Source organism: Ctenocephalides felis, unplaced genomic scaffold (genome assembly GCF_003426905.1).
Source record: "Ctenocephalides felis isolate EL2017-DRISC unplaced genomic scaffold, ASM342690v1 CF-g0.4_SCAFFOLD_03573, whole genome shotgun sequence".
In the NCBI taxonomy this organism is placed as follows: domain Eukaryota; kingdom Metazoa; phylum Arthropoda; class Insecta; order Siphonaptera; family Pulicidae; genus Ctenocephalides; species Ctenocephalides felis.
In genome coordinates, this window is record NW_020539727.1 from 24,384,467 (window position 1) to 24,406,534 (window position 22,068).

Sequence of the window (22,068 nt, forward strand, 5' to 3'; positions counted from 1 at the left end):
AAACGGGAACAATTTATCAAGAAAATGAGCAAAACTACATTTATTTGTTAAATGATTTATAACTTTCGGAATATTTCCAATATTTAAAAGGTGACTTCGATAAATTTGTGCAAAATTTAATAATAAACAACATTGTCTAACAACACAAGACCCTACAACAACTCGGTATACTTATAAAACATTTTAGAAAATAAATTACTTATTGAGAACAATTATACAAGAAAATAGGCAAATGGACATTTATTTGTTAAATAATTTATAACTTTTAAAATATTGGCAATATTTAAATAGTGTCTTTGGGAAATTTGTGCAAAATTAAATAATAGACAACATTGTCTAACAATACAAAACCCTACAACAACTCAATATGCTTTTAAAACATTTATGGAGAACAATTACAAACACTTATGGAGAACAATTGTTTAAGAAACCAGGCAAATGGGCATTTGTTAAATAATTTATAACTTTTAAAATATTTGCAATATTTAAATGGTTTCTTTGGCAAATTTGTGCAAAATTAAATAATAAACAACATTGTCTAACAACACAAGACTCTACAACAACTCGGTATACTTATAAAACATTTTAGAAAATAAATTACTTACTGAGAACAATTATTTAAGAAAACAGGCAAATGGTCATTTATTTGTTACATAATTTAATTAATTAATTAACTTTTAAGATATTTACAGAATTTAAAAGGTGTCTTTGTGAAATTTTTGCAAAAATAAATAATCAACAATATTGTCTAACAATACAAGACCCTACAACAACTCGGTATACTTATAAATTAATATAAATAATATAAAACAGTTTAGAAAATAAATTACTTGCAGAGAACAATTTATCAAGAAAACAGGCAAATGGACATTTGTTATATAATTTATAACTTTTAAAGGATTTGCAATATTTAAAAGGTGTCTTCGGGAAATTTGTGCAAAATTAAATAATAAACAACATTGTCTAACAACACAAGACCCTACAACAACTCAGTATACTCTGAAAACATAATTAAAGTAGTAAATAGCAAAAACAATACTTCATCTACAAAATTGACTATATTTATATATTATATTTATACAAATTAATATATTACTTAAATTATTGTACTAACTTATTGAAAATACTTTTTGGTATCAATTTACAATATATATATATATATATATATATATATATATATATATATATTATATTTATTTATTTATTTAACTTTCTTCCATTTCTTAGCATAAAATCCTTTACAAGCGGGATAAACAATGCTGATTAAACTAAACACATCGTTTGCAAAGTTTCCAACAAGGGCTCCTAAACAAACAGTTATCGGATACTTTTGCCAAGCCCTATCCCAGTCCAAGGGAACTGCAAACGTGCCACACCAGGCTCCTGCAAGAGTCAGGAAGACTCTTTGTCTATGGTACTCGGACATACTAAAACAAATACATCAATGTATTGTAAGTAATGCAAAATGTAGTTTATATCTTACCCATCGCTGAATATTTGTTTGCCCCCAAAGAGTATATTCAAAGTCCCTTCACATCCAAGCGTGGAAATCATATAAAAAACTCCAAGAATCACCAGCAACAAAGAAAACCACAATGTTTCTTCATGTTTAGTCAAAAAGGGTGCCCCCAGTAACACACACAAGGCACAAAAACTTACATACATCACCAACAACAAAACAGAAGCAAAAAATAAGTCTTTAACCCTGAATCGTCTGGACGTAACCTTTCTGCTGCCTTTGGGTAACTTAAAGTCACGACTGGTATCACCTTGTATATGTTTATAGATAGTTTTTATACTTTCTTGGATGAATATGAAAAAGATTATGGGCCAAGATTTGGAGGACCCTAAAGTATATATATTGTATTCTGAATATTGCAGAATAAAGTACAGGAATGTGTAACATAGTATTGAGAAGGTGGAGTTGAATAGGACTATTTTTTGGGACAATGTGTCAAGTTTTGAAGGTAAGATAAATGAAGTTAACATTGTGCTTGTAAGATATATAACATACTAGTACTAGATAAATGTGTGAAGCCTATTTTGCAAACCTAACCTACAAGGTAAAAATATCTGATTACATCTGACTAAAATGCATACAAATTTGTTGAATACATACCTAATACTTATAGAATGATGTATACAACGTCTTGAAAACTTTTTACAGCGTTTTTTAAGTACAAATAGTGATTTTGCAATCCTAACCTACAAAACACAAAAATCAGTTTACACATTTAAATTTTATTTAAATGGATTAAATTTTTATAACGCACGTCTAATATTAATTATATAGTATTTACAACACCTTAAGAATCTATTTTAGTTGTTTTTTAATTCAAAAAACACTCAAAATGTAAATATTAACCTCTATTGACATTTGACAGCTCGTTTGACAGTTTACGCCATTTTGTATTTTTGTTCAAAACCAGCAAATGTCAATCTGTGAGTCGCGTAATAATAATAACTAGAATAATAATAATTAATTATTATTATTTTTATTGATTTAAAATTATTTACAGTTATTTATACAACTTATATGTTTTGTATATCATGCAGTTATTTATTAAATTCCTTGTAACTTTTGAAAGGTTTAATAGAAAAGCAATATATAGCAATATTGTTTAAAATTAAATAATCTATAATTCGTTCTAATATGAAAAGTCTATACAGCAACTCGGTATGCTTTAAAATTGCATTTGAATGTAGATAATGTATATGGGATTTGTGAATAGGCAATTATTTATTTACATAAATCGGAATTCAAAGTCGTTTCATTCGCAACATTTATTAAGGAGTGTATAAATTTCTTTACGTGGATTTTCAGTAGATTTTATTTTTATTTTGCTAAGCTAATAAAAACAGAGTGCCAGGTGCAAAGTTTTCGAGATAATAGGTTGTCAAATATCTCCCTTCCGCCTTTTTGTATTAAACCAAGAGCAAAAAAGCGGAAGGGAGATATTTGACAACCTAATATTTGCAAAAATGTAGAAAAATGTCCCCAATTTTCCATCAAAAAATTGATTTCGAAGTCGTATTATTAAAAACTTTTATTTTGGAGTGTATATAACTGTTTTAATGAAAATGTTGTAAATTTTATCAAGTTTCGTTCTATCTAACTGAAAAGTGGTGGTTTCATATAAAATTATGTAACAAAAACCAAAAAAATATCCCGAATTTTCTATTTATTGCTAAAGAATGATGAAATCGAATTCAAAGTCGTTTTATTCAAAACATTTATATCGAACTGTATATATTTCTTTATATGGATTTAAAATGCATTTTATCTAGTTTTTGCTTAAGCTAATAGTGTGCCAGGTGCAAAGTTTTCGAACTATTTAAAAAAATGTTCCAAAATATCCCAATTATTCTATAGAAAACATGTACACAACATAAAACCAAATTCAAAGTCGTTTTATTCAAAGTTTTCATACTGAAATATATAAAAATTTTTATATGGATCATTAGTAAATTTTATCTAGTTTCTGCAAAGCTAATTGAAAAAGACAAAGTTTTTGAGTTATTTTTGGAATTTGTAGAAAAATGTCCCAAATTTTCTATTAATAATAGCATGAATCCGATTCAAACTCGTATTTTCAAATTCAATCATGTTTTATTCAAAACTTTTATACTGAAGTATATAAAATTTTGGATATGGCTTGTTAGTAAATTTTATCTAGTTTCTGCTAATTGAAAAAGACAAAGTTTTTGAATTATTTTTGGAGTTTGTAGAAAAATGTTCCAAATTTTCTATTAATAATAGTATGAATCAGATTCAAACTCGTTTTTATCAAATTCAATCATGTTTTATTCAAAACTTTTATATTGAAGAATACAAATACAAATTTTGAGATGAATCTGAAGTGAATTTTATCTAGTTTTTGCTAAGCCAATAAAAAAAAGTCCAGAGCACAAAGTTTTCGAGATATTTGCTAAAAATGTAGAAAGATGTCCCAAATTTTCTATTGCACTTACAAAAAAAAAGATTTCAAAGTTTTATTCAAAACTTTTATATCGGACTGTATAAAAGTATTTTATAGGAAATGTTGTAAATTTTATCTAATTTTACCCTATCTAACTCAATTTGATATAAAATCTTTAAGTTATTTGACAAAAACCAAAAAAATGTCCCAAATTTTCTATATTTATTGCTTAAGAATGTAATATCGAATTCAAAGTCGTTTTATTCAAAACTTTTATATCGGACTGTATATATTTATTTATATGGATTTGTAGTAAATTTTTATCTAGTTTCTGCTAAGCAAATAGAAAAAGAGTATCCGGTACAAAGTTTTCAAGATATTTGAAAAAAATGTAGTAAAACATCCCGATTCTTTAGTGTTTTCATATTTATTATTTACATCAGTGTATTTATATTTATTATTTTTATTTTGTATATATTAGAGTGTTTGCGTTAGTTAGCATATATATGGTATATTATATATATATATATATATATATATATATATAATAATCATTTATCCAAACCTTGTTTAAGCATTTATCCGAACCATTCCCATTATTTTCTCACCAGACTCCGCCACCATTCCAATTCAACAAGTTGGATTCCTGTCAGATTCTTGTCAGAATCATTCCATGGTGGAATTAACCTCGAAAATCATTAATATTCATAACTTTCATCGATTATATACATATATAATTATTATTCGTGTACGAACAGAATACAAATGATAAATTCTTTAGTTTCGAGTGTGTGTAAAACAATTTCGGGGAATTGTTTTCTTAAAAATCGAGTCAGAAATTTGTCACAATTTGGTGGAAGGATGGAAGGGTTTTTATTTAGACAGGTAATAAAGGATATATAATAACTAATTATATATATATATATATATATATATATATATATATATATATAAATATAAATATAAAAATATAAATATGAATATATATATATATATATATATATATATATATATATATGTTGAGAGTTTTTTATACTAAACTTTCTCTTCAATGCAATGCAGAGCAGAAAATGCATTTATTACCATTGCACTTTCTGATGCATTTTATGGGTATACCGAGTTGTTCTAGGTTCTTATGATGTTAGACAATATTGTTGATTATTTAATTCTAAACAAATTTGTCAAATACATGATTTAGTTTATACAAATAGTTTAGAAGATATGAATTATTTATTATTTACGTGTGGTTTGCAGTGCGTATGAACTAATTGACCGAAATAATTGTATTAGTATAATATATTGTTTATTAGGTTTATTAAGTTTATAAGTATACCGAGTTGTTGTAGGTTCTTGTGATGTTAGACAAAACTGTAGATTGTTTCATTTCGCATATTTTTTCCTAAAAGATTTTTTAAATTGAGTAATTACTTTAAAAGTTATGATTTTTTTCTTGAATAGTTGCGCCCCAGCTAAATTAGTAGTCAATTCCTATTGTAATTAATTTTAGAGTATACCGAGTTGTCCTAGGTCATCATGATATTAGACAATGTTGTTTATTATTTAATTTTGCACAAATTATCCAAAGACACTATTTAGTTTCCAATTATAATTTAAAAATTACATACTATATGCACCAAATTTTTAAAAAGACATTTCAATTGCGATTTTGTAGTATAACGAGTTGATGTAAGGTTTTTTGATATTAGACAATATTGTTACCTATTGAATTTTAAACAAATTTCCAGAATACTCAAGTTACTTTAAACAAATACTCTAGAAGTTATAAATTTTATACATAAATGCACCTTAGGTACAGCGAGAATATATTTAATTTCTTATTGTCTCTGAGTTGTTGTAGAGTCCTACAATGTTAGACAATCTTGTTCATTATTTAATTTTGTGCAAATTTGCCAAAAACACTAGTTAGTTTTTAATAATATTTTGAAAGTTACAAGTGATATAATAAATAAATGCGTAAAATTGGCGCTGACTAATCGTGACTTCCTACAAAGTTTTCTTATCACTTCTTCATTAATATTGATAAGGTAATTCTTAGATTATTTAATTATCCATATTGGATTAGTTAATGATGTTTTATCTATAATTATAATTAAATATATGTATATATATATATATATATATATATATGCAGACAATTAATTATGATAATTAGATAATTAAATATGATATGACATCATATTCATTATCTATTTCATCATCCATAATTTTTTTATCTACTGATTGAAAAAAAACACATATTTGTTTTGGTTTTGCTAAATTTATATCCATTTCCTGATAATACTAAATTTAGGTACTGATTGAGATAATTGTAGTATTTGAATTCAGAAAGTATTTTTTTAGTTGAAGCCTAAAATTTGAGACATTTTTCTACTTTTTTTTTTGAATAATTCAAAACTTTGTACCTGGGCACTCTTTTTTATTAGCTTACCAGAAACTATATAGAATTTAGTACATTTACATATAAATAGTTATATCCACACCGATATAAAAGTTTTGAATAAAACGACTTTGAATTCGATATTTCATTCTTTAGCAATAAATAGAAAAATCGAGTCATCTTTTGGTTTTTGTCAAATAACTCAAAAATTTTATATGGAACCACCCCTTTTTAGTTAGATAGGGTGAAACTAAATAAAATTTGCAACATTTTGTAGAGAACACTTTTATACTTTCCTATATAAAAGTTTTCAATAAGACGACTTAGAATTCGATACTTCATTCTTAAGCAATAAATATAGAAAATTTGGGACATTTTTTTTGTTTAGGCAAATAACTCACAAATTTTATATTTTCCAGTCAAACTAGTTTTTTCACGTATTTAAAACTTGGCAACAATCGACAATCATTCACCAATTTGTTTATATTTACAAACCGAATACAATCGATTATTTAAACTATTTATTTACCAATAACATTTATAAATCATTCGATGGTGATACAATCGATTGTTCGAAAAATCTAAACGACGCCACAAAGGAAATTGTTAACATTTTGTTTATTATTATTTTTATTAATATTGCCATTGTCTTTAAATTAAAAAAATCGTCATCGGTATTAGTATTTGTGTCTTAATAAGTTCGAAGACATCTAGAAGGATGTTCAGTGTGATTTTTGCTCTCTTTGCGATTTTATCAGAACTAAAAGTGAACCCTGAAATGGCTCCAGAAGTTTGTGTGAATAACGATTCACCTTACGATAGTGGAAGAGGCATTATCTTTAGACAGGTAAAAGATAAAAGATAATCTATAATATAACTAGTGGTGCATGGCATCGTGCCTTAAGGCAAATTGCTGGAACTTTCCGTACCGTAATGAAATATTCGAGGAATTTTAAACGTTAATAACAAATACTGTAAGGTTAATTATTTTTGCTATCTTGTAATATCTGAGCAAATCAAATGCAAATCATAAATAAATCAATTTATCCCTTAACAATGTAAGGGGGAAAAAAGACTGATTTAAGGACTAAAATAGTTCTGTTATGGTACCAGTTGCAAACTGTCCAAAAACTATGTCTTAACAAATATTATATTCTAATACTTGTACCATTTGCAGGTTAGGATTTAGGCCAGTAACATAACAGAACTATTTTATTACAATTTTGACTTCTATAAATTTGTATATATATTTTTTCTTGCACGATGTCACACATGCCTTGTCGAATGTAAATAATAAATAGTTAAAACATTTATTATTTTTTGGCAAGAAATTACTCTAAATGCCTAGGTAGTCTAAAGAAGTTTTACTTCAAAATTTTAAGTGGTACCTTTTATGGCATGTGAGGTATCGTTTGAAAGGTCTCGACGAGTAGAAAACGATTTATGTAAAAAACTGATTGTCGCAATCAAAACATTATATACATAAACTAGAATGTTATTATTTAATGATAGTTTATTTATTTGAGGTATAAAACTTTCATAGCCAATACTAAAATTAACTAAGTCATTTGTCCACAAAATGCAGCCCTTTAATGAATTTTTAGAAAACGAGCTTAAAGAAGTTTTACTTCAAAAAATTTAGATTGTATTTATTATGGCATGTGGGGTATCGTTTGGAAGGTCTCGACGAGTAGAAAACGATTTCTACAAAAAAAACCAAGTTTTATATATAATCACAATTATCGCAAACAATATTAGAATCATCATTTCATTTTGAATTCAATTTCAAATCATAAAATAGTTGCCTAATTTGCACAAAATTAAAAAAGTGCTCCCGTACAGTCACAGTCTAAACGCATTTGCAAATAATTCTGTGCGACATTTTCACTTATACTGTGCCTAGCTCGGCGGCATTTTCACATTTTTCAATAGTTTTCACAAAATTGGAAAAGTGCTCCAGTAAATAAACAGTCTGAACGCACTTGGGTAAACATTTGTACCAGAGTGGCGCTTAGACTGTGCTTAGTCTGGTGAATTTTTTGAATTTTCAATCCAAAATTACAAAAATATTTTATGGAAAATGAAAAAAGATGTAATAATTTTTTATCCTCAAAAGCAATTGTTTTGCCAATTCAAGCAGAAAGTTTTATAAATCATTCAAATCGGACGCTTAGTTCACTCAAAAACTGAACTTTTTGCACATTTAGCTCTGTATCTTCAAAATGGCGAGACCTGTCTTTGCCAAAAACTAATCACCTCTTCTCCCAATCATTACAAATTGAATGTTTTTAGATCATTCAAATCGGATACTCCGTTCTCCCAAAAACTCGATTTCTAATTTGGTTTATTTCTTTTCTAGTTGTTCGATTCCACGAGTAGCACGTACACCTACCTTTTAGCCGATACCGAAACCAGAGAGGCCCTAATAATTGACCCAGTTTTGGAACAGGCCAAAAGGGATAAACAGCTCGTCGAAGAATTGGGACTTACTTTGAAATATGCAAGTGAGTAGCCTGAAAATTAGTTTCGTGATTAGTTTTTAGCAAAGGCAGGTCCAGCGGTTTCGGAGTACAGAGCTAAATGTGCAAAAAATGGCAGTTTTTGAGTGAACTAAGCGTCCGATTTGAATGATCTAAAAAAACTTTCTGCTTGTATTGACAAAACAATTGCTTTTGAAGATAAAAAATTATTACATCTTTTTTTATTTTCCATAAAATATTTTTGTAATTTTGGATTAAAAATTGAAAAAATTGCCCAGGTTAAGTACAGTCTAAGCGCCACTCTGGTACAAATGTTTACCCAAGTGCGTTTAGACTGTTTGGTACTGAAGCACTTTTCCAATTTTGTGAAAAACTATTGAAAAATGTGAAAATGCCATCAAGCTAAGCGCATTATAAGTGAAAATGTCGTACAGAATTATTTGCAAATGCGTTTAGACTGTGACTATGCCGGAGCACTTTTTCAATTTTGTGTAAATTAAGCAACTATTTTTTTTGTTGAAATTGAATTCGAAATGAAATGATAATTCTAATATTGTTCGCGATATAATTGTGATAATATATAAAGCTTGGGTTTTTTGTAGAAATCGTTTTTTACTCGTCGAGACCTTTCAAACAATACCCCACATGCCCTAAAAGATACAATCTAAATTTTTTGAAGTAAAACTTCTTTAAGCTCGTTTTCTAAAAATTCATTAAAGGGCTACATTTTGTGGACAAACGATCTAGTTAATTTTAGTATTCGGTACAAAAGTTCTGCACGTACATGTTTTAAACAGTTTTTCAATAAAATTTGACATTCTAATATTGTTTGCGATATAATTATGCTAATACTATCAATAAATAATAACGTTCTAATTTATGTATATAATGTTTTGATTACGACAATCATTTTTTTACATAAATCGTTTTCTACTCGTCGAGACCTTTCAAACGATACCTCACATGCCATAAAAGGTACCACTTAAAATTTTGAAGTAAAACTTCTTTAGACTACCTAGGCATTTAGAGTAATTTCTTGCCAAAAAAATAATAAATGTTTTAACTATTTATTATTTACATTCGACAAGGCATGTGTGACATCGTGCAAGAAAAAAAAAATTATATATACAAATTTATAGAAGTCAAAGTAGTAATAAAATATTTCTGTTATGTTACTGGCCTAAATCCTAACCTCCAAATGGTACAAGTATAAGAATATAATATTTGTTGAGACATAGTTTTTGGACAGTTTGCAACTGGTACCATAACAGAACTATTTTAGCCCTTAAATTAGTCTTTTTTCCCTCTTACATTGTTAATGTTCTAGAGATAAATTGATTTATTTATGATTTACATTTGATTTGCTCAGATATAACAAGATAATGCAAAAATAATGAAAGTTACAGTATTTGTAATACGACGTTTAAAATTTCTGGAATATTTCATTACGGTACGGGAAGTTCCAGCAATTTGCCTTAAGGCACGATGCCATACACCACTAGTTACTAATGACTCTTATTTCTTCTAGTTAACACTCATGTTCACGCCGATCACATAACCGGAACCGGATTTTTGAAACAGCTTTTACCCGGAACAAAATCCGTGATCAGTGAAGCCAGTGGCGCACAAGCCGATAAATTCCTGAAAGATGGGGACATTTTGCGTGTTGGGTCAATAGATCTTTTGGCAAGGGCCACTCCTGGCCATACAGTTGGATGTATGAGTTATATTTTACATAGACAGGTGAGAGGATAAATGATATAAGAACTGAATATATAAGAAACTAGTAGTGTATGACATCGTGCCTTAAGGCAAATTGCTGGAACTTCCCGTACTGTAATAAAATATTCAAAGTATATTAAATGTTTTCAAAAAGATTCATATAAATGTTACTTTCATTATTCCTATTTTATAGATAAAATATAAGAGCTTACAAATTGAACGACGACCTTTATAAAAGTTCAAATAATATTTGATCACGAGCTCTGCAACTCATTGGTTTACTTTTTATTAAATCTTTTGTAACTTTTGAACCATTTGTCCAAAGTAAATAGTTTATTCAGTAAATTTGTTCTAAACTAAAACATCCATAATATAATTACGTTGTCAAATATCTCCCTTCCGCTTTTTTGCTCTTGGTTTATAATACAAAAAGGCGGAAGGGAGATATTTGACAACCTTATATCTTCTAATATACTATTACCTTACGTCAAGTTGATATATTTTAATATTACCAAAATAGACATTATAACGTCCGTTGACTTTGTTACTAAGATATTTGGTTAGTGCTCGTCGAGACCTTTCATTTGATACCACACATGCCTATATTTGATGTCACAAAGTCTTGAACCATTGTTCTGCAACCCATTGGTTTACTCTTTATTATATCTCTTGTAACTTTTGAACCGTTCCTCCAAATTGAATGAAATATTCTGCAAAATTGTGCTAAGTTAAATTATCTAGTGGTGTATGGCATCATACCTTGAGGTAAATTTCTGAAACCTCCCGTACTGTAATAAAATATTTGTGGAATATTATTTTCAAATAGATATTTATTGTGCGAATATTATAGACTAAATATAAGAGCTTATAATTTGGATCAAGAAGTTTATATTTAAACTCAACTCATATTTCTAACGATTATATAAACTGAATTGCAAAGTTAAAATTATTTATTTGAAGTATATAAGTGAGCTTTAACACAAATTAATCAACACGCCTTTTTATCAATAAAAATCAAATATTTTTCGAATAATACAAATCGGTTGACCCGTGCTATACAAAAAATTATATTGATAAAATAAAAAAAACACCTCCATTTTTTCTAAGGTATCCCAAAATATTCAAACACCTTCTCAATTTAATTCTCGTGTTTGATTTTTGTGCAAGTACTATAACTTACTCTAAAGGAAGTTTATTAATTAATTATCAATATGTGTAATATTTTTTTAATAAGGTTTTCTCTACCATTACGAAAATACCACTTTATGAAAATAAAATAAAATTTTATTTAAATTGCATAGCGTGCTACACGCTTTAGCCTAAGGCCGTATCGACACTTGACATTTTGTATATGACGGTTGATTATGACTTTATATGGCGCCGGTAGAGTGTGATATCGGCTTTAGCGCTGTAAAGCCTGTTCCACACTTGATGTTTTATTTCAAAAATATACGACATTTTTTAAGTAAAATTGAATAACAAAAAATAGAAAATGGTTCCACTTAAAAACGAAAATAAATAATATTTTAGGCATTTTATGATTTATATTCGTTTTGATTATTTAATTAAATGTTAATTTATTTATTTTATTTCTTTAATCAATTAATAAGTAGTTCATTTATTTATTTATATTATATATATATATATATATAATTCATTTATTCATTAGATAAATTATTTTTTTATTTACTAATTTGTTTATAATACATTTTAATTCGTTCTATTCAATTCATTTCCCTATTGATCAATGTAGATATTTATATAGAATATAATTTATATATTTATTTATTACCATTCAAAACTTTTATATCGGAGTGTATAAAAGTGTTTCCTAGAAAATGTAGTATATTTTATCTAATTTCACCCTATCTAACTGAAAAGGGATGGTTTCATATGAAATTTTTGAGTTATTTGACAAAAATCAAAAAAATTATACAGCATTAATAAAAAATAATTTATTCACACTTTGACAGATTCATTTAGTGCATGTAATCAATGCATTTAGTTTATGCTAAAGGATAATAATTTAAACTAGTGGTGTATGGCATTGTGCCTTATGTTATTTAACATTTTATGATAATTAATTTTATTTTTAGGCAATGGTTTTCACTGGAGATGCCCTTTTAGTACGTGGTTGTGGAAGAACAGATTTTCAAGGAGGTGATTCGAGGGCTCTCTATAGAAATGTACACGAGGTATTTGTTAAAAAATCTTAGATTTATTTGTTATATCTCTTGTAACTTTTAAACTATTGATCTAATACTAATGAAACATTCGGCAAATTTCTTTAAAAATAAATTATCTACAACTTTGTCTAACAACATGAGGCTCTACAACAACTCGGTATACTTTAAAACCAATATTGGACATTAAAACTATACGCATCATCATTATTTTATTAATAAAGTGCATTGCTTCAGTAAATTTATCATAACTTGAAAACTATTCGATCAAATTGAATAAAATATTTGGCAAACTTGTTTAAAATTAAATTATCTACAATATTGTCTAACAACATAACACTCTACAACAACTCGGTATACTTATTATTACTATTTCAGGTGATTTTGTCTTTGCCAGAACACTATCTTTTGTATCCTGCTCATGACTACAAAGGTAACACCGTAACGTCTGTCGGCGAAGAAAAACGACATAACCCGAGGATGACAAAAACCGAAGACGAATTCGTGGAATTGATGGCCAATTTGAATTTGGCCTATCCTAAAATGATAGGTAAGTAAATAAAAAAATAAATCAACAAAATCATATATATAGTTAGTAGTTCTCTTGAACGATATTGTGTGGCGCTAGTAGTCGTAGCAGGGTGTAGAACCCGTAAAAGGTTCATGTTCCGGATAAATTTGGTTTATGTATATGATAAATCAGCTTGCACTCATTTATACCTTACTCAAATATTTATAAATAGAAAAAATCAGCTGAAGAAATGTATGTAATTTATTAATTTTAAATTTAATATATACGTTTAAACGAAAATTATTTGATATATAAATGATGTCAGATATACATACATACATACATATATATATATATATATATATATATATATATATATATACATCCCTTTCGTGTCGGTTTTATTCAAATTTGTTTGCAGAAACGGAATAAATCTAACTCCTTGACATTTTCATTGCCCGGTAATAACATTTTTACGATTTTCTACTTATTTCCCAGAAATATACTGCAAAATGTCTACCTAAGAAAATACTAGTTGTAAATAAAAGTGCTGGAATTACTAGAACACTGAGGGTTTTATAAGAACAGAATTATATTATTTATCAAAGTTGTTGGAGTTAATTGCAAATTATTCTAAACTTTGTTAGGAAATTTATTTTTTTTAATTTTATTTTCAAAGTATGTATATTAAAAAATAACATACTAAACTTCTAATTATTTAGTGTACGCAGTACGTCCTGTAGAGCTCATCAAAATTAACAAATGCAAAATAACAATTAATTATGCTTTGAAGCACTAACGTTGTTACTGGTTACATAGAACTGGTTAATTACTCGAAATTTTGTTAGAAAACTTATTTTTTTTAAATTTTATTTTCACAGTATATATATAAAAAATAACATATTAAAATTCTAATTGTTTATTTTATAAGGTGCGTCCTGAAGAGCTCATCAAAATTTACAATTGCCAAATAACAATTATGCTTTGAAGCACTAACATTGTTACTGGTTAATTATTTGAAATTTTGTTAAGGAACTTTTTTTTTTTTAATTTTATTTTCAAACTATATATATTAAAAAATAACATACCAAAATTTTGATTGTTTATTTCGTATGGTACGTCCTGAAGAGCACGTCAAAATTTCAACAAATGCAAAATAATAATTAATTATGCTTTGAAGCACCAATATTGTTACTGGTTAATCACTCGAAATTTTGTTAGGGAACTTATTTTTTTTTAATTTTATTTTCAGAGTATATATATTAATATATATATACAGACTGTAGTGCAAAAATCATAATAATTTTTAACAAATTGGTAAATCAGTATAGGTTATTAAAAAAATTAAACTTTTGAATTGTAGTCATGGGTACAGGACAACGCCTGTCGGGTTATCTATATATATATATATATAAATGTACATATGTAATTTATTCAAATACATGTTTTCGGAAAGAAATAAAATCATAAATGCTCTGCAAATAGCATAAATATCCAACAAAAACGATCGATATACAATTCCATAGATAGACATAGGCTTTTAGTTTCGTCCTTGTAATATAAATATATCTGTACAAAAGGAAAAACTTTCGTATTGTCATTAAAAGACATACTTCAGAAAAAAATATTCTATAAAAATAAAACAGATAAATTTAAATTTCATCCCCCATTGATCGCTGCATAACTATAGGACTTCTTTAGCAAAAGTACATTTATTTGTTATAAAATATATATCTTTTGAACGGTTCGAGATATATAAATTATGTATTTGGCGAATTCATACAAAATTAAACAATCTATGATATTGTCCAACAATATATTGCCTTACAACAACTCGGTATACTTTAAAATAATGTTTGAAATCTAAGACCTAATTGCGAGTGTTACTAATTAGGTAAAGGTGCTTTTAGTTATTCGATAATTTTTATCTTTAAAACAAAAAGTGCAAACTAAATACTATATTTGGCAAATTTGTTTAAAATTAAATAATCTTCAACATTGTCTAACAACAAAACGCCCTACATCAACTCGGTTTACTCATAAAAAATAAATTTTACCTTAATTTTCTTTTTAAATAATAAATTTTCTTTACTAATCTAACGTAGTGTAAATAACGAGTTAACTCAGTCGTTTTCCAGAAAGGAAAAACCTCGTACACGAGCTGGAAAAACCTTTATTTTTCTCTATAAACCCATTCCCATATACACTCGAACCCATTTCAACCCATTCCATCTATTTCCAACCCACTGATGTTATTATATATTTATATTAAAAGCCAATAACATCGGCGGTGGAGTGTTCTGGAAAGTTCTAGAAAAACAGAATATTAGCCCTTAAAATGGCTATAAAATTATTATACAGGTATAAGGGATGATTTGTGCAAGTTGTTGGATTTACTCGTGCACTGAAGACTTAATAAGGGATTTAAAAAAAAAGGAATTAAAGGAGTGTAAAATATTTTTTTGTTTGTGGGTATACCGCGTTATTTTAGGGTCATCCGATGTTAGACAGTGTTGTAGATAATTTAATTTCACACAATTTTTTTGGAAAACATCATTCAAATTAGTCAAATGCTTTAGAAGTTATGGCGAATATACTAAAGCAATGCGTGAGAGCTAAAACAAAACGTGTTGGTATTCTTTAAAATTATTTTTAAAGTATACCGAGTGGCTGTAGGGCATTATAATATTAGACAATATTATAGATTATTTATTTATAAACAAATTTGCTGAATATTTCATTAAAATTGGACGAACTGTTCAAAAGATATAATACAAGAGATATAGTAACTAAATGCATATTTGTAGTTGGGAGCAATTAACCAACCCTTCAAAGCATAATTAATTGTTATTTTGCAATTGTAAATTTAAGAAGCTCTTCAGGACGTACCATACAAAATTATAATTTTGGTATGTTATTTTCTAATATATATACTTTGAAGATAAAATAAAAAAAAAAGTTTTCTAACAAAATTTCGAGTAATTAACCAGTAACAATGTTGGTGCTTCAAAGCATAATTAATTGTTATTTTGCAATTGTTAATTTTGATGAACTTTACAGGATGTACCATACAAAATAAACAATCAAAATTTTGGTATGTTATTTTTTAATATATATACTTTAGAAATGAAATTAAAAAAAAATAAGTTTCCTAACAAAATTTTGAGTAATTAACCAATATTAATGTTGGTGCTTCAAAGCATGAATAATTGTTATTTTGCATTTGTTAATTTTGACGAGCTCTTCAGGACGTACTATACAAAATAAACAATTAGAATTCTAGTATGTTATTTTTTAATATATATACTTTGAAAATGAAATTAAAAACAAATAAGTTCTCTAATAAAATTTCGAGTTATTAACCAGTAACAATGTTGATGCTTCAAAGCATAATTAATTGTTATTTTGCATTTGTAAATTTGAAAAGCTCCTCAGGACGTATAAATTTTTTTGATCATATTATTTAAAGCAGATGTACATTTAAGATCACCTATATGGATGTATGTACATTTCAATATAGACTTTAGTCTGAAAAACATAATAATTTTTAACTATTTGGTAAATCAGTAACGGTTATCAAAAAAAATGGAACGTTTGAATTGTAGGCATGGGTACAGGACAACGTCTGTCGGGTCATCTAGTATATATATATATATATATATATATATATATATATTATCTGAAAAGCAATACGTTTCCATATAAAAGTAATATCTCGCTGCGTAATGGAAATTGGTAATTTTATCACAGCTTTATAAATCCATATTATATACATATATATATATATATTATATATATATATATATAATTTTTTCCAATTCGACTCGTTGTCAAGTCGTATTGATTACGCTTTACTTTACTATCTAACCGTCGTATCGTATCGTACGGCGGAGCAATCGGTAGTTAGAGGGAAATATAGAGAACGCCACAACACTCCCCCCGACAAACCGTTCGAAAAGAAGTCGATAAACCAGATTACACTGATACATCACAACCGGAAAAGTCGGGCAAGGAGGTTGAGAGAGGCAGGAGGAAAAGATGTGACTTATTTAAGTTTTTTTTTAAATTGTAGTAATATTTTTTTTTAACATTAAATATTTTATTTTATTAAACTCAATATTTCAAACATAACAGATTTAACACGAGAGTTAAGTTTAAGGCCATACTTATACACATTATATAAATGTGTATAAAGGTTGACACTAATAAATATGTGCGTCACTAGTGTTTACTAATTATTACTAATAAACATTATTCAAAACACTAGTTATTACTAATAAACATTATTCAAAATTGTTATATGTATTTATTTTTACTTAGATGCCATCTTGTACAGTAGCAAATAAGTTTTACTTCAATCGCGTATGAACCTTACGTGCACTCTTTTTTATATAAAAGTACCCAAGATCTATTACAATACGTTAAAGGACTTAAATCTAATAACTACTTTATTACCTTAAATCTAATAATACCGACGATATTTAAGACTATTAGTTCCTACATTTATATATGAACCTATTACCGCTTTATCATTATTTGCTATTAACCTATGGAGGCTTGGTCCATATTAATACCAATTGTAGTCATAATAAATTTCATAAAATATTATTTATATTTCGTTTATTTTATATATGATTAATATCCACGACACTATGTGTTGTCATATTTATCGTTAATAAAACGTTATTGGTATTTTCTTATTTATAATAGAAAAGAAAGGTTTCAAGAATTATACATTTTTTTTGGCAAAAACTACTCGGAGAAACAAAACCGTGTCCGATCTGACACTTGAATTTCCTTTTGTTTTTCTCAGTGCTGTCACTATATGGGCCAATCTGTCCAGAGACATGTGATGCGTGTTGACAAGCCGCTATGCGTGTTGGCAACCCGCTACATCACTCCGCCCTAATGAAAAAGATTGTTTCGCATCTCTGACTGCCATTCTTGAACTTCCTGTAATTTCTTTGGTTGAGATTGTGTGATAAATTGCCGTGTTGGCTTGTTGAGTTTGTTGATTGCTTACGTGGCCCTTCGCTGGTGAGTTAGCGGTTGAGTGTATGTGGCCCTTCGTTGGTGAGTTAGCGGTTGATTGTATGGGCCCTTCGCTGGTGAGTTAGCGGTTGATTGTATGTGGCCCTTCGCTGGTGAGTTAGCGGTGAGTGGTATGTGGCGGTTGCCAAATGTTTTGCTCCCTGTCTGCTGCCATGGTGCTTATTATCGACTTATTTACCATGATAATAAGTGATTTATTGAGCACGTGTTGTTGTTGATCTTGAAGTGCGTGGTCGGAGTCTCGGTTGTATGCTTAGAATGCTCTTCGAATTATGGAAGTTGTGAGCCATTTATAATAATTATTTATATTTTTAAAAATTCTTTTCTTAATAATTCTTGAGACTTCAATTTATTTTATTTTTTTGTGCTACTTCAAAATATGTCTTGATCTTCTTACCTTCTTGTATGTGTGTTGCTAGTTCACTCTCGGGGTCACCAAAATATGGAGGCTTGGTCCATATTAATACCAATTGTAGTCATAATAAATTTCATAAAATATTATTTATATTTCGTTTATTTTATATATGATTAATATCCACGACACTATGTGTTGTCATATTTATCGTTAATAAAACGTTATTGGTATTTTCTTATTTATAATAGAAAAGAAAGGTTTCAAGAATTATACATTTTTTTGGCAAAAACTACTCGGGAGAAACAAAAACCGTGTCCGATCTGACACTTGAATTTCCTTTTGTTTTTCTCAGTGCTGTCACTATATGGGCCAATCTGTCCAGAGACATGTGATGCGTGTTGACAAGCCGCTATGCGTGTTGGCAACCCGCTACAAACCTATATATAACCTTATATATAACATACACCCTACAGATCTTTTTGCCCCTTAAAAACCTTACATTCTACCATTTACACGCTATATTTTACTCTTATTTATCGTTTCTACCGTATACTCTATTGTCTATCGCCCGCACCGGGAATCGAACCCAGGACCACCGCGTGGCAGTCCACAGCCTTAACCACTACTCTATTGGGTTCCCCACAAAAAATATATTAAGAGAAGCATTGTTCTTTCCGCTTTACCTATTAATTAAGTAATTAATACTAATACTAAGACGACGCGACGACACGCGGAAAAAAGCGACCAATCGTAACGCCACGGTGGTGTAGTGGTTAAGGTCGTTGCCTACCACGCAGAGAGCTCGGGTTCGATTCCCGGTAGGGTTCGGAAAAATTAGCGTTTAAGAAACATTATAGGTTTAAGATACGGAATAATATTGGGTGTATTACGTATATGGGGTAGTCGGCGTATTAGGCGTATTAGGCGTATTAGGCGTACTATATAAGTTAGTTAAAAGGCGTACAACATAGAATTTAAGGTTTAGGCTTACGTGAATATGGTATAGGTATCTTATAAGAAATACGTGTTATATGATAATCGTTAGCACAATTTGCATACGGGTACTGTATAAAATGTATTTTATCCTTATAAACAACTCTTCAAATATTATTTTATTCATGGCAAATAAAAAAAGTACGTGACATACTTCAACATTTAATTTTTGCAGCCACGAGTACAAGTTTTGCAGTTTATTAAATCATTTAGATTCAAAATAGGTATTGTTGAACTAAGAAAACAAAAATAAATGCTTAAAAATACAATTTATATTTTTTACCAATATACATGTGCAGGGTGTCCCAGAACTCAACCAACATGTTCGTCTTTATGTCTGTTCGTCACGTTTTTTTTGGTAAATTTATGTAATAAACATTATAAGAACCATGTAAATTTTTAATGCTATTATAAATATATAATTAATTCATCATTATATAAATGTGTATAATGGTCGACACTACTAAATGTGTGCATCACGAGTGTTACCATATTACTAATGGACTTGGATTATTCAAAATTGTTATATGATGTATTTATTTTTGCTTAAATGCCATCTTGTACTATAGCAAATAAGTTTTACTTCAATCGCGTGTGAACTTTACTTTTTTATAAAATTTTTCTCCTTTCTCCTGAACCTTCTTGTAGGTCCTTCGTCTTTCTTATCGCGCAATCCTTTAACGCGCCTCCGAGAATACTGATGTGTTTAAAATAGGCACCGAGGGTGCACCCCAGGACAACCCCAGGACAACCCTAGGAGCACCCCATACTACCCAAAGATGTCTTATATTTTTCCTTTCGTTCTAAATCTAACCAGATCTTATAGAATCGTAGATTAGTCCTTAAAGAAATCCTAGGGATAAAGAAAAATTGGAAGTTTATTGATTTATTGGCTATAATTTTAATTTATTAATAAAATTATTAATATTATCAAGACTAGTTGGAATAAATATAATATTTATTAGTATTACTATCTCGTATATATAAATAAATTAGCAAACCCGACGAACTCCGTTTTGCATCCAGAGATGATTTCGTGAGAAAGATGTAGAAATTTTTTGTTTGTTTTATATTTGAAAAGGAAAATTTGGATTTTATTGCACAACAGTAATGAATTTATTTCGATTACAAAAATGAAGTGTTTTTAGTTGAACTTCTCTAAGTAAATGAAAGTGAATCCGCAAATTATCCGTTTCGTTGAAGTGCTCTTTGGTAAACCACATTTTTTATTTTCTGGTCTGACGTTAACACAAACAAAGCGGAGGGTTTTCCAACTCGTGAACAGGCAACGTATAAATGCCCATTTGAAAAACAATGATTTTCTAAATAATCTATTTGAAATTTATCCCGCAAACACTAAGCGATTGACTTATTACTGCGAACGCAAGGAAATTGCAATCGTTTGAAGTCAAACGGAAGATCAGTCGGAATCATTGGTATGTCACCAAATCGCCAGCAATTTTTGATTGAATGGTGAAATTCAGTGCGTGTACATCATTATTGTTTGTGGCAAGAATTGTTTGTTGACTTAACCAAGCATAATTCTGATAATTCTCACTAATGTCATTACTCGAATTTTTAATTACGGTAATAAATAAAATTTCTGAATAATAAAATAATACTAGAGAAGCAATAAAATATAACAAAATAACAATATTAGAAATAATAAGATAATAATAATAATAATAATAATAATAATAATAATAATGTTAGCGTTTACAAATTCATGAGATCATTGGGAATTTTTCGTTTTAGTCTAAATATAATATTTATTACTATTACAATCTTGTATTGTATAAATTTCTATTATTAATAGGTTTCATTTATTTTTATTTATATTTATTTTTTTTTAGATAAAGCAGTGCCTGCCAATAAAGTTTGTGGTTTGCAAGACATTCCTGAAAACTAAAGAAGTGCCTTTGATGCAAAAAAGAAATGTGAGTAATTATTATTAATAATAAATAGTAATTTTTTTATATATATATATATATATATACATATATATATATATATATATATATATGTATATATATATATAAGTTGTTGGGAAACATTTTTTATTTATTTTAAAGCTAAATGTTCAAACAATATAACTAAAAGTGATATATTAATATTGATAAAGTAAACCAAGTATTTAATAAAAATATCACTAAAATTAATAACAATATATAAATAATAATTAATAGTATCATTTTTTGCGATTAAAATTAATTATTAATCTTATAAAAAATTATTAATATTATAAAAAATGATTTACTAATAATAAATTTGTTCTAATTTGTTCCAATTGGTTCTGGACTTAATGCTCTGAACTTTTGACTTATATTCAAATGTTGAAGTTTATCGATTTTTTTGAATATATTTTTGTTCTAAATGTTATTTAATAATATATACACATTTATAGTAAATTTTATTAGCTTTTTAACGATATATAAAAACGTAGATGTGTTTTAT

At 27.9% G+C, this 22,068-nt stretch overlaps 2 protein-coding genes across 2 annotated transcripts; one reads left to right on the forward strand and one right to left on the reverse strand.

The window, feature by feature from the left end:
* Positions 1 to 1,201: 1,201 nt before the first annotated feature.
* LOC113389811 (glycosylphosphatidylinositol anchor biosynthesis protein 11-like) lies at positions 1,202 to 1,927 on the reverse strand. The gene is made up of 2 exons (XM_026626818.1): positions 1,484 to 1,927; positions 1,202 to 1,427 (listed from the first exon to the last, which is right to left on the reverse strand). Exons 1-2 carry the CDS (start codon positions 1,663 to 1,665, stop codon positions 1,202 to 1,204), a joined length of 408 nt encoding a protein of 135 aa, XP_026482603.1. The 5' UTR covers positions 1,666 to 1,927.
* Positions 1,928 to 4,597: 2,670 nt separating this feature from the next.
* On the forward strand, positions 4,598 to 21,538 carry LOC113389153 (persulfide dioxygenase ETHE1, mitochondrial-like). Its single transcript, XM_026626204.1, has 6 exons — positions 4,598 to 4,805; positions 8,678 to 8,822; positions 10,327 to 10,541; positions 12,617 to 12,715; positions 13,082 to 13,253; positions 21,468 to 21,538. The coding sequence occupies exons 1-6, from the start codon at positions 4,686 to 4,688 to the stop codon at positions 21,521 to 21,523; spliced, it is 807 nt and encodes a 268-aa protein (XP_026481989.1). The 5' UTR covers positions 4,598 to 4,685; the 3' UTR covers positions 21,524 to 21,538.
* The last annotated feature ends 530 nt before the right edge of the window (positions 21,539 to 22,068 follow it).

What these genes read in the sequence shown, in the direction of transcription:
- LOC113389811 (XM_026626818.1), bottom strand. Translation starts at nt 1,665, where the DNA reads ATGTATGTAAGTTTTTGTGCCTTGTGTGTGTTACTGGGGGCACCCTTT. An exon ending in AAACAAATATTCAGCGATGG is followed by an intron (nt 1,428 to 1,483) that starts GTAAGATATAAA and finishes TATTTGTTTTAG; the next exon opens with TATGTCCGAGTACCATAGAC.
- LOC113389153 (XM_026626204.1), top strand. Translation starts at nt 4,686, where the DNA reads ATGATAAATTCTTTAGTTTCGAGTGTGTGTAAAACAATTTCGGGGAAT. An exon ending in AAGGGTTTTTATTTAGACAG is followed by an intron (nt 4,806 to 8,677) that starts GTAATAAAGGAT and finishes TTTCTTTTCTAG; the next exon opens with TTGTTCGATTCCACGAGTAG. An exon ending in GGCCTATCCTAAAATGATAG is followed by an intron (nt 13,254 to 21,467) that starts GTAAGTAAATAA and finishes ATTTTTTTTTAG; the next exon opens with ATAAAGCAGTGCCTGCCAAT.